Source organism: Lampris incognitus, chromosome 12 (genome assembly GCF_029633865.1).
Source record: "Lampris incognitus isolate fLamInc1 chromosome 12, fLamInc1.hap2, whole genome shotgun sequence".
Taxonomy (NCBI): domain Eukaryota; kingdom Metazoa; phylum Chordata; class Actinopteri; order Lampriformes; family Lampridae; genus Lampris; species Lampris incognitus.
Window position 1 is genome coordinate 16478666 of NC_079222.1, and position 14695 is coordinate 16493360.

General features: G+C 45.3%; 1 protein-coding gene across 1 annotated transcript in view; it reads right to left on the reverse strand.

Annotated features, from left to right (window-relative positions):
* Window positions 1–273: 273 nt before the first annotated feature.
* LOC130121560 (neurogenic locus notch homolog protein 1-like) overlaps window positions 274–14695 on the reverse strand; it is a 26989-nt gene continuing 12567 nt past the window's right edge. Inside the window, exons 12-33 of the mRNA XM_056290408.1 lie at window positions 13435–13627; window positions 13201–13346; window positions 12904–13017; window positions 12118–12237; window positions 11832–11984; window positions 11507–11735; window positions 11155–11356; window positions 10122–10275; window positions 9806–9990; window positions 8863–8995; window positions 8475–8732; window positions 8282–8394; window positions 7587–8158; window positions 7045–7461; window positions 5888–6033; window positions 5445–5658; window positions 5156–5240; window positions 4852–5014; window positions 3393–3691; window positions 3094–3241; window positions 2846–2943; window positions 274–2732 (exon numbers count right to left, since the gene is read on the reverse strand). Of these exons, the coding sequence (XP_056146383.1) occupies window positions 1458–2732; window positions 2846–2943; window positions 3094–3241; window positions 3393–3691; window positions 4852–5014; window positions 5156–5240; window positions 5445–5658; window positions 5888–6033; window positions 7045–7461; window positions 7587–8158; window positions 8282–8394; window positions 8475–8732; window positions 8863–8995; window positions 9806–9990; window positions 10122–10275; window positions 11155–11356; window positions 11507–11735; window positions 11832–11984; window positions 12118–12237; window positions 12904–13017; window positions 13201–13346; window positions 13435–13627 (5417 nt within the window). The 3' untranslated portion in view covers window positions 274–1457. The remainder of the gene's footprint in view (window positions 2733–2845; window positions 2944–3093; window positions 3242–3392; window positions 3692–4851; window positions 5015–5155; window positions 5241–5444; window positions 5659–5887; window positions 6034–7044; window positions 7462–7586; window positions 8159–8281; window positions 8395–8474; window positions 8733–8862; window positions 8996–9805; window positions 9991–10121; window positions 10276–11154; window positions 11357–11506; window positions 11736–11831; window positions 11985–12117; window positions 12238–12903; window positions 13018–13200; window positions 13347–13434; window positions 13628–14695) is intronic.

Sequence of the window (14695 nt, forward strand, 5' to 3'; positions counted from 1 at the left end):
TTTCTTTATCAAAACATCCACTTAACTTCCACTGTGATCCAGCTTGCCTCTATAAGGAGCCACTCAGTGAACAGTTTAAGATTACATAATTTCATTTTAAATTAATGGGATACAAAGACAAGTTCCCATTTTTATCACTTCCGGGAAACGACCGCCAGGTGTCGCCTTCCACTTTGCGTTTGCCTTTGACGTAACTGCAGCAGGTGCACGGGCAAAACCCTCAGGAGTAAAATGAAGACATATCGAATGTATCAGAAACCAATGGCTAAAGGTTTAACACTGCCTTTTATTGAATCAAGAGGACTTTTTACAAAGCATTTTAAAACAAGAAATGCTTTTACAAACTACAACTTTGTATGAACATCAATTTTAAATTACATCATTTGTTTTAACACATTTTCTTAATCTGTAGATTAGTTGAAAAACGTGACATATAGACTCCTGCTGCAGCCCTCACAAGTGCAGGTGATATCATTTATCAAACTAAATGATTTCTCCATGTGACCCACAAAAACAGATTTCTCCACCGAGAGGACACTTTTACAGAAAATCTCAATTACAGCTTTAGTCTTAGGAAGAACAAAATTACGCAGGCATGACTGTAAACTCTGGAATATGTAACAATTTCAACTTCTTGACCACTGCGACACTTAAATGTAAATGCAGTTGTAAATCAAGCCATATTGTGTCTCAGGACGTTTGTTTTGTGGTTTTATTTATTTTGTCTTATTCTCTTTATTGAAAGAGTGTGTGATCTGGTCCCAACTCTGTGGTGAATACCTAAAACCAATTCAGCCTCTGTTCCTTTGCCCCATTTCCATTCAAATGAGAGGAAGGGGCATCAAATATTTTTGTGAATATAAAACACTGGGAATGCACTATACTTTCAAACGTCTAGTTCATCATCCATCCTCATATATAGACTTTGTGATAAGACTTGTTGAAGATCAGTAACACAACCTGCTTCAATTGAAAAAGGCCAAGGAAGTTCAAATCTAATCCATGAATACTGAAACTTTAACAACGATCTATAAAAGATGAAAAAAAAATCTTTGTACAAACATAATACAAATAAAGTATTCCCATATTCAAACTTATGAAGACTGGTGCAACCCCTCTGAAAAATAGAAATTACAACGAATACAGCAACAAAAGACAAATAAATAGCCAGTGTTTACACATCTAAGAGGCTCATTTTAATATACACCCCTGTTGATCAGCTTCTAATCTTCCCCCATACACAAAAAAGATAAAAACCATAAATATAAAAGCATCTTCTTTATATTCCATGTCAAAAAGCACATAAATAAATACATAATAACTAAAACTGTTCTTGTCGTTAGTATAAAAACTGCTCTTAAAAAAAAGGATTATCTTCAGTCTTCAGTCACATTTGCTACTCTTTGTCTTGTAGAAAAGTTTGTATATCTTTTTTCTGTAGGTCCATCCATGTGTCTTTACTTAAACTGCTCTGGGATGAGATTCATCTGAGAATGAATACTTGTGGGTGGGCTGGAGATACCCTCTGACCAATCAGACATGTTGGAATGTGGGGACGAGCTAGACCATTGGTCAGGGGAGCCGGGGGAAGGAGTAAGAAATGGGTGGTCAGGCACCTGCAGCTGGTGATTGGGTGTGTTGTCCATAGGGCCAGAATAGCTGTGCTGCGAGGGAGGGGTAAGAAACTGGCCACCAAGGATCTGCGTCTCCTGGGGCATGATGGTGTGAATGGTCATTGTGCGACCAGAGCCGTTGTTTTGCTGCATATCTGACCCACTCAACTCCATGCTAAGGAGACTCTGGTTGAGAGGCTGTCCGGCTGTGGTGGAGCTGGAGTTCTGGTGCTGGAGCTGCCGGGTGTGACCTTGCTGCTGCATCATGTGTGGAGATGTGCCAAGGTGGCTGGTCTGCAAACTCTGGTAGCCCATGATCTGGGACAGGGTTGCAGTGGGGACGCCATGTAGAGTGCCCATCATGTTATGGGATATAGGCGGGCCCTGGCTGAAGCTTCCCTGCTGTCCAACACCCGAGTGCATCCTAGACACCCAATCACACTGGCCTCCCCGGGCCACGGTTCCACCTATGGATGTTGTGCCTTGACTGCTGGAGCTGGACACAGGTAAGTGGGAGAGACGAGGTGGATTAAGGTCAAAAGACATACAGACCATATCCTGGCCCTTATTCATAATCTGGCCCATATGAGAGTCTCCCTTGCCCTGCAGGTGATTGAGAGACATGGGTGGGGACTGTTGGAAAGGTGAGGTCATGGGAGGAGAGGACACATCAGACAGGTAGCCATGGGGCGACTCCAGGGAATCAACGGGGGAGAGGACAGCTGAGGTGTCCAGCAGGTTCCCCTTCCCATCGAGAGACTTTTTCTTCTTCACTCTTATCTCTTTGCTGCCATCCTTCCCCCCTTTTCCACCCGAGCTGAGTTTGCGAACCTTCTTTACAGACAGCATAGGCTTCAGGCTGCCCAGATAGCCATTTGGGGAGCAGAGAGGAGGGGAGAGACTGGTGGTGCTCAGGGGGGCACTGTGGAGCCCTGGACTCCTCACCAGATTGTATTCATCCAGCAGGCGTACAATGTCATGGTGCATGCGCTCCTGGGCTATGTCTCTGGGCAACTGGTCTAGATGGTCGGTGATCTCACGGTTGGCAAAATGCTCCAACAGCACTTTGGCTGTCTCATAGCTTCCTTCTCGGGCTGCCAGGAACAGTGGCGTCTCTTCCTAAAGAACCAATTGAAACAATTTGCAATTATTATTATGCTAAACATACTAATGTGAATCAAAAGATGAAAATACTGATCTAGCAGCACTCGTATGACAACCGTTCTATGCACCTTGTTGTTTTGCATGTCTTTGTTTGCACCATTCTTCAACAACACTAAAGCAGCCTCCACATTGTTGACAGCTGCTGCCCAGTGAAGAGCAGATTTACCTGGAGATTGAGAAAAGTAGTGTGAGGAGGGGTGGGTTAATATTTGCATCAAACGCATTCTTGAGCTTGAGGTATTTCTACGTGCAAAAAATTTGCATGGTCTGTGGGAATGATATGGTCGGACAAAGTTAAGTCAAAACTCCAACCTACCAGAATCATCGACAGCATTGGCATCAGCATGGCAGTTGATAAGCTCTTCTACCATGCCCTCGACAGCCAGTCTGGCAGCCAGAATAAGAGGTGTTGTTCCATCATGCATGCGGGCATCAAGATCAGTTGCACGGTTTCGAATCAAAATCTGCAAGATCACAGATTTGACAGGTTGGTAGCTCAGACGTTTGTTCCTTGGTTCACATACAACACACCAGTGATGTCTAAGTGGATTCAATACTACCTTTAAAAGATTTTTCCAGATGTTGACTGTAGCAGTAAATCCCTTTAGTAATTACCTGGAACACTCCCTGTGCATCAGCAGCCACGGCAGCATGAAGCGGGGTACGGCCCATGTTGTCCTGAACATTAGCATCTGCGCTAGACTCTAGAAGGCGTTTGGCAGCATCGGAGCGAGCATAGCGGGCGGCCAGGTGGAGGGCAGTCTCGCCTGTGCGGTCTGTCTGGTTGTGGAGGTTGGCCCCCTGGTAAATAAAGTCGGAAATGATCTCTGCTGAGGGATCCTCCTCCTCTTCGCTGTTGCCAGTGTCCAGTCCTCCACCACTGCAGGAGGCAATCATCAAGGGAGTAAAACCATCTGAAAGAAACAGAGAGAAGTCAGACCACTCTGACTTTCTACTCGTGTGTTGGCTGTTGTTCACTGGGTCATGACTGATAAAGACAAACTCCATACAGGCGGTGTTGATGAAACACAGTGATAACATTTCATTGTTTGAAATCTGTGACATAGATTTGTTAATTTATTCTGGGGGTGATAACAGGAATGACTCAGATGGTGAAATGACCTTTACCCTCTTCTCAGTAGCAACATAGTTGCTTGAAAAAAATACTCATTATACTAATTCAGCATTTAATGTTTAACACAAACTACTGATTGTTCACACACGTGAGTTCACCACAGCATATTTGACAGTTGACTGAACGTAAAGGAAGGGGAAAGATATTGCCTGTTCAACTCCAAGGGGGGGGTCCAAGGGGGGGGGGTCCCCCCCTTTTTCTCCCCAATTGTACTTGGCCAATTACCCTACTCTTCCGAGCCGTCCCGGTCACTGCTCCACCCCCTCTGCCGATCCGGGGAGGGCTGCAGACTACCACATGCCTCCTCCGATACATGCGGAGTCGCCAGCCGCTTCTTTTCACCTGACAGTGAGGGGTTTCGCCAGGGGGACGTAGCATGTGGGAGGATCACGCTATTCCCCCAGTTCCCCCTCCCCTCCGAACAGGCACCTCGACCAAACAGAGGAGGCGCTAGTTCAGCGACCAGGACACATACCCACATCCGGCTCCCCACCCAATATCTGTAGGGATGCTCGACCAAGCCGGAGGTAACATGGGGATTTGAACCAGCGATCCCCGTGTTGGTAAGCAACAGAATAGACCACCACGCCACCCGGACACCCCTCAAGTCCAAATTTCAAAAGTGGTGGAAAATTTTCGTGGGTTCCTGTAGTAATTGATTATACTCTGATGCCCTGATACCTGTGAATTTTAAAACTATTTATTTTATACTTGACATTTAATTTAGAAAAATTCTGTAATATTTAGTCCGACCATAAAAGAACAGCTGTTTGTTTGTTTTTGTTTTTATTTTTTTTATTTTTTTGCACTGCTGTGGCTTTTAATGCATGATCAATATTTCAAAAGTGGATGTATACAAGTGAGAGAAGGCTGCTTTCAGGAGAGAACAACAGCTTTTCTTCTGCAAATGTGTGATTGAAAAGATTGAGTTTTACACACCAGGTCCTCTAACATTGACATCCATGCAGTCATTCTCGATCTCCCCCTGAGGAGGGGTAGGGGCAATGGAGGGTATACGTAGGTCAGCTGCATCCAGGTGCTGCTGTGTCCACTTCCTGTGGTCAGTATGGTCACTCAAGTCCAACATAGCCTGCTCCTCAAACTGAAAAATAAAAACAAAATTATATCCTATTTCATCCTCTGTATACCAAACTCAACACCAGCATAAGCATGTGTTAAGGATCGCTGCTTGTGTAAAGCACAGGATATTCAGCAAAGAGGAAACTCGTAAAGTTTGTCTTACCCTAAAGCGTCTGGAGTCTGGGTCTTCCTCACCCCATTCATTCTGATTGTCATCCATAAGATTGATGTCCGAGTTTTTCATAGGCCTGATGAATCACGACACAAGTTGGATCAGACACCAAAGTCCCGGTAAAACAAGAAATAACACACTTGGATAACTAAGATACCTCCTATCGGTTGCACACAAGACTAGTGTAAACACAATCATAATTCTTATGGGGGAAAACTTTGTAGCTATACTCATTCTCTGACAGCTTACATATAAATAAACCAGAATATCTGACACTTACTTCAGTCCTACAGAGTCTTCTCCAACAGGCTCTCTGCGTTTCTTTTTGCTGGGCTCAGACACTTTGAACCCCTCAGGAAACCAGAGCTGGCCATGCTCACGGCGCCGTTTACGTGACACCAGGACACCGAGGCAGACAAAGCCCAAAGCAGCCAAGCCCAGGAACACCACATACATGGGATAAAGGTCTGGAGGGTTGGGAGGGGGTTTCACACCTGGGGAGATGGGGAAAAATCAGAATGGGTTACACAGGACATTTACTCACTCATTTAGCAGACACCAGAGTCTGTACCACTATTTATCAGATGCATTTTGTACTCATATGTCACAGTAGCAATAGAGTCGCATAAGTTGGCCGCCACGCCAAACATGCTGTGCTGATTAATCAGTTGATATATTACAGGTAGAATACATGATTGACAGGGATGAAGCTAGGTTACTTACAGGTGACTGCTTCTATATAGGGAACATTGAGGTTTCCACTGGATGCCAGAGCTCCCAGAAATGCAGCTACATCTGTGGCACTCTGAAAGCATTCGGTGGACTGCTGGTAACACTGCCGGTTGTCAATCTCCAGATACACAACAGACCTGCAAGCCCAAGATGGGAGGAAACGTCAGTCCTCAATTCAGACCTCTGCACTCCAAATACAGGTTGACTTCATTTTAAAGTTGGCTATACAGTCATGTCTTGATGCATGCTCAATAATTCGGGGTAAGGAAATCTTAGGAAGTTGAAACAGTTCATCTGGACACAAAGTGTAGTGGGAGCAATGTTTCACCATTTTACAATGCTGTGATTGCAGCTATTCCCCAATCCTCTGTGAATAGTATACATGGTCATCGTAATTCTACTTAATGGTCACGGCATGTGGATATGAAACCGATTGCCGGTTTCAGTCGTTATGCAACCGTAATGTTAATAAGGTTGGGGGTACCTGTAGACAGCTGAGGCTGATGAAGTCACTTAGATGAGTGATGAAACGTTTCTCCCACTGAACCTTGTGTCCAGATGAACTGATTCTAGGATATCTGGGCTATACAGCCATGTTTCTTTGTAAAAAAAATAATCTATGTAACAAACATGATCTGTGCAATTTTATTTACAGGACCAACACAATATTATTTACTACTGGGCAAAACTACAGAACATGCTTCATGCCTAAAAACAACTGGTCTTATCATAGCCTAAATAATAGCACACCCCTATTTTGTCACACTTCTGATATTGCTCATACTTGGATCTACACTCATACTTTGATATTTATATTTCAACTTTTATACTTATATTTTTACTTCTGAACTGACTACATTTATGTTTTATAATTATATTCAGCTTTTAATGTCTAACTTTAAATATCATCTACACTTATCTTGCATATATATACATGTACTAAATATCATCTACACTTATCTCGCATATATACATGTACTACACATGGCATATATACATGTACTATATATGCCACGTGTAATCGAGAGCAACGTACCAAGTCAAATTGCTTGTATGTGAGCATACTTGGCCAGTAAAAACTGACTTGACTTGAAACATAAATGGGGAAAATTAAGGCATTTCACAGGTGCATCCAAAGTGGAACCTACCCTTTAATCTGCAGGGGGTCCAACTCTCTTCGTCTTCGTGGGCTGATCATGGCAGACACACTCTCTTTCACCTGGCCGGCCCACTCGGGCCAGCCATCTGCAGAACGCTTCACATTGTGTTTGGCCAGTTCCTGTTCACTGCCATAGTATGGAAAGATCATGGGTTCCCCTTTGGCATCGCGGCGAAACACCACATTTGTATGGAGAACACTGCTGAGTTCTCGCAGGAAGGCCGAAGAACCATTTTTAAGCTGTTCTGGTGGTATGTGGACTACCAGAACTAGGTGTCCTTCTGCCAGCTTCTCGGGCATATTGTTAGCACAGTCCAGACCGTCCCACTCACATTCTGCATTGTTACAGCCCTGGTCACAATGGCCATCTGCATAGTGGTCCTTACAATACTGGTCATACAGGGGGCTGGGGAGACAAAGCAAGGAGGTTTTTTTTTAATCAATATTATTAATAACATCTCAGCCAATACACATATTACAATTGTGCTGTACTTTTTCATTTGCATTTTGAGAAGTATTTCAAAAACTTACTTGCACTGCCCCTCTTGTCCCTGGCAGTCAAAGCCATCATAGAGACACCCTGGGCTGTTACACTGCTCATCACATTTCCCGTCATTGAAGTATCGCCAGCACTGCAAAGCTGCAGAGCAGTTTTGCCATGGGTCATCAAAATTGAGGGAGCAGTCTCTCCCATCCCAGCCACAGGCATGGTTGTTGCATAATGAGTCACAGATGTGATTCCCTGCCCACTCGTCACACTGAGGAATCTCGCAGCTCACCTCCACTTCTGGAGGAGGTGTGATGTCACGGCCAAACCCCCCAGGAAAGGAGTAGTCCAAGATATGGCAGAGAAGGCCATTGAAATTGCTGGGACAACTGCAGTGGAAGAAAGGGGCATCTGGGATGATTTGACAGGTGCCCCCATTGTAACAGGGGTTGGAGTTGCAGGGGCTGTCGGTGGGGGTCTGGCAGTCAGGTCCAGTGAAGTCTGCAGGACAAAGGCAGCGCGGGCTTAAGTGTCCTGACACACAGGTACCACCGTTCCTACAGTTCAGATTGCCACAGGAGCGCGAGTCATATTCGCAAGAAGAGCCGGTGAATCCCTGGATAAAGAAACGAAAACAGTGGTTACGGTCAAGCACTCCAGCTATTATTCATGTCACCATGAAATGCTTTCATAAAAGGTCAAGGGTTTGAACTCTTCATACAGTTAATATTCTACTTACTGGTGGGCATTTACAGATGAAACCATGAGGCGTGTTACTGGCAACAGCACACGTTCCTCCATTTTGACATGGCCTGCCTTTACAGCCATCAAACACCTTGTCACAACGCTGACCTGGGGAGCAATAATACATGGTATTATATTTCTCATAATAAGCTTGCAGACACATTATGTTGCTCTGGTGTATCCAGTACCTGTATATCCAGTACGGCACTCGCAGCGGTAGCTGTTGGTGAGCTGAATACAGTTGTAGGACCCTCGGGGATCACAAGGATCTGACAGACACTCATTGACGTCACCCTCACACCGTTCCCCGACATAACCTGGAGGACACATGCATTGGTAGCCTCCGATGCGGTCCAAACATTTGCCATTGTTGAAGCACTTGGGCTCATTGGTCAGTGGGTCAGTGGAAGGGTTGCAGTCATCGAGGTTGATCTCACAGTGAACCCCTGAGTAACAAAAAAGAGATTGAAAGTCACAAAATGAGGAGGGGTTTGGTGTTGATCTGATTTTTGCATTTTTAATCCCATGTTTTTGTACATGTGATCTTTTGTGTGCACTTTTGGCACATGCACAGACCTTGTGTTCCTCTGGGGCAGGAGCATTTGTAGGTGTTGATAAGGTCAATGCAGGTACCCCCATTCTGGCAGGGCTGAGACTGACATTCATTGATCTCTTTAGAGCAGTTCACCCCATGGTAGCCTGGGACACACTGGTAAAGAGAACAGTGTTAGTCCAGAGTGCATTCATTGTCCATCGGTGTATTAGTGTTTGTTTTTTTTAAGATTATCAATGAATATATTATCCCGAAAATAGCAGACAACAAAGACAAATTCTTCAAACTAAACACTATGCCAATATCAGCCAATCATACTGTCTTTGCCATTCTTAGCAAATGAACAATCTCATTATTTTGGAAGCACCTTCCAAAATTATGGCTCTGTAAAGCCCATTTATCCATATATGTTTAGAACGTGCCAAGTGACTTAAATAGATTTGCTCGGAAATGAAACCAAAATTTTTATTTATTGGTTGATTGATTGATTGATTGATTGATTGGAATTTCCCCTCTTTTTCTCAATTGTATCCAGCAAATTACTCCACTCTTATGAGCCATCCCGGTCGCTGCTCCAGCCCCTCTGCCGAGCTGGGGAGGGCTGCACACTACCACATGGTTCCTCCGAGACATGTGGAGTTGCCAGTCATTTCTTTTTATCTGACAGTGAGGAGTTTTGCCAGGGGGACGTAGCGTGTGGGAGGATCATGCTACCCCCCCCCCAGTTCCCCCTCCCCCCTGAACAGGTGCCTCGACTGACCAGAGTAGGCGCTAGTGCAGTGACCAAGACACATACCCACGGCCGGCTTCCCACCGACAGACATAGCCAATTGTGTCTGTATGGACACCCAACCAAGCCATAGGTAACATGGGGATTCAAACCGCCGATCCCCGTGTTGGTAGGCAACGGACTAGACCGCTACACTACCCAGATGCCCCTATGAAATCAAATTTAAATGCCAATACCTCACAAGTGTAGCCTCCCAGATAGTCAGTACAGGTGGCTCCATTCTGGCAGGGATTAGGAGAGCACTCATCCACTTGTTCTTGGCAGTAACTCCCTGTATATCCAGCCTGGCAGCGGCAATAATGTGTGTTTCCTGCATCCAGGCACTGTCCTGAATTCCTGCACAGGTGAGAAACCTCCACACCTGAGAAAAAAAGATTTAAGTTAAGAGTTGATGGAGAGATGATACATTTTGTAAAACACAATGGAAAAAAAAGTTCTCCTTTTTCAAAATAAAGAACATTCAGATCAAAATGTGCATTGGTTGTGTTGTACCTTGCTGTTTGGCTGCCACCTCACAGGACACACTGGGGATGTCACAGTAAAGGCCTGTCCAACCAGTCTGACACTGGCAGGTATAGGACGCCCCCTGCTGCCAGCATGATCCTCCATTCTTACATGGAGATGAGTCACACCAACGAACGAGGTTCTGCAGTGGTTTACAAAGAAAACATTTTCTGAGCTGTCCAATTAAACTCATGCAAGACACAACAACAGACTTCTTGATGCATGCTCAATAATCCAGCTGAGAAAAGGCTGAATCAGTTCATCTGAATACAACATTTATTGACAGATATGTTTCATCAGTCAACTAAGGGACATCTTCAGTCTAAACTGACTTCAGGTATCCCCACCCTTATAAACAATACAGCGGCATAACGACCAAAACCAACAGCCAGTTTCATATGCAAATATGGGTGTGACCATTAACTAGAGTTTCAATGGCCATGTGAAGTAGTCACATAGGATTTGGGAATGGTTGCAATCACAGCATTGTAAGATAGTGATAGACGTATAATGGCCGAAACCAACGACCAGTTTCATGTGCAAATATGGGTGTGATCATTAAAACTGTGACCTAGTTAATGGTCAAAACCCATATTTGCACATGAAACTGGTCGTTGGTTTCGGTCGCTATGCATCTGTCACCATTGTACAAGGCTGTGAATGCATATTTTCCCAAATCCTCTGTGAATAGTACACATGGCCATCGAAACTCAAGTTGATGGGTCACAAGTGTATTTGCATATGAACTGGTTGTTGGTTTCGGTCTTTATGCAACTGAAGTGTTTATAAGGGGTGGAATACCTGCAGTCAGTTTAGACTGAAGATGTCCATTAGTTGAGTGATGAAACATATCTGTCAATAAACGTTGTATCCAGATGAACTGATTCACCCTTCTTTGACACAACAACAAGTTTCATAAAACTCCAGAGAATGAAACTTTCTTATTGTGGACAAATATCAATATTGTGGCCAGCAAGCCACATTGTGTAACTAGACCACTATTGGCAATAAAAATAATTACCTGGCAGTTTACTCCTGTGTAGCCATGAGGACAGGTACACTTGTAGGTCCCGTAGCTGTCCAGGCAGGTGCCTCCATTGAAGCATGGTTTGGAGTCACACTCGTTGATATCATGCTGGCAGTAGCTGCCAGTGAAACCAGGCAGGCACAGGCAGGTGAAGGCATTGATACCATCCACACATGTGCCTCCATTGAAGCAAGAGCTGAGGAGACACAAACCATTTATTAATTCAAAACAATAAAACAATATCAATAACAATATTATATCAATAACAAGATCAGTAACAATATTATCAATATTTATCTGCCTCACTATATTCTACATTAACCACTGCCCTGACAGGCATCATTACCTCTCTGTGCAATCGTTGGTGTTGATCTCACAGTTGATGCCACCGAAACCCGGCGTACACGTGCAAGTGTAACTGTTAACACAGTCGGTGCAGTTTGCCCCATTCTTACAGGGGTTACTCTCACACTCGTTGATGTCTTGCTCACACCTGACCCCACGGAAACCCGGCAGGCAAGTACACACAAAACTGTCGACGCCATCCCGGCACAGACCGCCATTACTGCAAGGGTCTGAAACACAAAAAGGAAGGGAGATACATTCATGTAGACAGTGAATCAAAGTTAAACAAAGTCAGTAAAAGAAATGAACGCAGATCTTCCCCTTACTTGGCTTGCAGTCATCGACGTTTGTCTCACACTTCTGGCCTGTGTAGCCTGGCTGGCACTTGCACTGGTAGCTGCCCACAGTGTTATTGCAAGTGGCACCATTAAGGCACGGGCTCTTCACACATTCGTTGATATCTATCTCGCATGTCTGACCTTAAGGTAGAGACAGATATAAGGGAAGTACAGTGAGTTACATTAGCCTTTAAATAACTGTGCAGATTGAAGAACGGGAGGATGAATGGATGGCTGAAAAGATTTATGGATGGTGGGATGGATGAATGGATACCTTGCCATCCTTCGGGGCAAATGCAGGAGAAGCTTTGGTAGTCTTCAGACTCCTTACAAACTCCTCTTTTCTTACAGGGTCTGGAGTTGCAGGGGGCCAGCAGAGTCTCACAGTTTTCATCTAGTATGAAAACAAAAGAAACAAATCAGTATCTGCTCCTGTTGCAATGCAACATGGCATTTTCATTGTGCAGCAGAGTGGTTTCATTGTCAGTCACACTCCAAACCACAACTAAAAACTACAGCTAAGCAATGCTACATCAAATCTTTTTTTTTCTCTTTCTCTCCAGTTCCCTCTACAGGTTTCGACTCAATCTTTCAAGCCCAGTTTCCGCCGCACTTCCTTATCTGTTTCCACGACAACCTGGCCAAGCAGGAAGTGCTTTCCGGTTTCCTGCTATTGTGCGATCACAGAAAGGAAACAGGACGTGGCTGAGCAGGGAATGGCACTCGGAGTAGACACCAGCTCCCAGCCCCCCATTAGCCACCATGACATGTTATTTGAAAACACACGTACTGTTATCCCTGCACAGCAGATGGGTGGATCTTTCCACATAGAACTGAAACAAACACCCCTGTTAGTGGTTATTAGGTAGCCTGATGTTTTCTCAAATAACATTAGGTGGGATAAGCTTTTGCCTGGAAAATGTTTGCATTTTCTGTTTTGAATAAGCATTTACCTGACTCAGCAGCTGCTTAAATTGATACCCAGGGTATAATCTGATCCTTTGGTCAGCTATAAAAGAATCTATATAAAGTCTGACAGAAAAGCAGCTGGACATCGTACCAGTGTAAGGCAGTAAGCAGTTGCACTTGTATCCAGCCACATCATCGATGCAGGTGCCCTGGTTGAGGCAGGGGTTTGATGCACACTCGTTGATGTTAGTTTGGCAGTTAGGTCCTACAGTGCCGGGATTAGAGATCATACTTCAACAGTTAGACTCACACATTTTGATATCGGCCCACAAAACCCACACCAAACTCAATGAGATAAGCATTCAAGAGAGAGAGAGAGGGAGGGAAAAGGGGCGCAGGAAACATGTAAACAAAGCCAAACACTGCAGAAAACGGGGTTTTAACTGACCACTAAAGCCAGCTCGGCAGGTGCAGTGGTATCCGCTAGTCATGTCCTTGCAGGTTCCCCCGTTCATACATGGGTTGGACTCACACTCGTTGTTGTTGATGTCACAGTTAGGGCCACTCCAGCCAGAGTCACAGAAGCATTTGTATCTTCAGCAGAGATGAAATGAAAGGTCAGTGCTGCGGTTGTTTGCTACTCACGCCAGTTCTTGTGGTTGAAAAAAAGATCTGTGCTCACCCGTTGATGAGATCATGACACCGACCATGGATACAGGGGTTGCTGCCACACTCGTCCACCTGGGACAGACAGGTAGCATCATTGTACCCCTCTGGACAAAGGCAAGTGAAGCTATTGATCCCATCTATGCAGGTACCGCCGTTGTGACAGGGGTTTATGGCACATTCATCAACATTGATGTTGCACATTGCTCCTGAAAAATAACATGAATAATACGAAGACAAGCAATTCAGGATTAACCTACTGAATATGTCTCTGTGAATGTCCTCCCCTCCCCTTTTCTCCCAACTGTACTTGGTCAAACACCCCACTCTTCAGAGCCGTCCCGGTCGCTGCTCCGCCCCCTCTGCTGATCCGGGGAGGGCTGCAGACTACCACATGCCTCCTCCGATACATGTGGAGTCGCCAGCCGCTTCTTTTCACCTGACAGTGAGGCGTTTCACCAGGGGGACGTAGCACGTGGGAGAATCGCGCTACTCCCCCCAGTTCCCCCTCCCCCCAAACAGGTGCCCCGACAGACCAGAGGAGGCGCTAGTGCAGCCACCAGGACACATACCCACATCTGGCTTCCCACCCGCAGACACGGCCAATTGTGTCTGTAGGGATGCCTGACCAAGCCGGAGGTAACACGGGGATTTGAACCGGCGATCCCCGTATTGGTGAATATGTCTTTTAAATAACCTATTTTGATGAAAGGACGACTGAGTCTTTGTCATAACTGGAAACTTTTACATGAAGGAAGCTGAGCTCCAGTGGGGAGCTTGTGGGCAATACACATATGGCAGTCACTTAAGTTCCCCTCAGCAGAGTGAATGAAGCTGCTGCAAGTGGTGCAAGTGTCGGCCTATCTTGCCTGCCCCTGAAGGGATGGACCTAACCTCATCCACTCTGCGCCACTGATTAAATCTAGGCCTGGTGAATAGGCAAAAGGAAGAGTTTCATCTGGATCTTATAGGGGAAGGTGTGATACCCCTCCCACACCCCCACATCACACATCCCATCCGTACATCCACACCTAACCTTACCCACTCTGCTCCACTGATTAAATCTAGGCCTGGTGAATAGGCAAAAGGAAGAGTTTCAGCTGGATCTTAGAGGGGAAGGTGTGATACCCCCCCCCCCCCCCGGTGTGATACCCCCCTCCTCCACCCCCACATCACACATCCGTACATCCACACGTCACTCTCACCCAGGGAACACAAACCTCTCCAAGGGCTGCTTACTCGGACAGAAGGCCAAGCCCCATTTCACACACCACCAA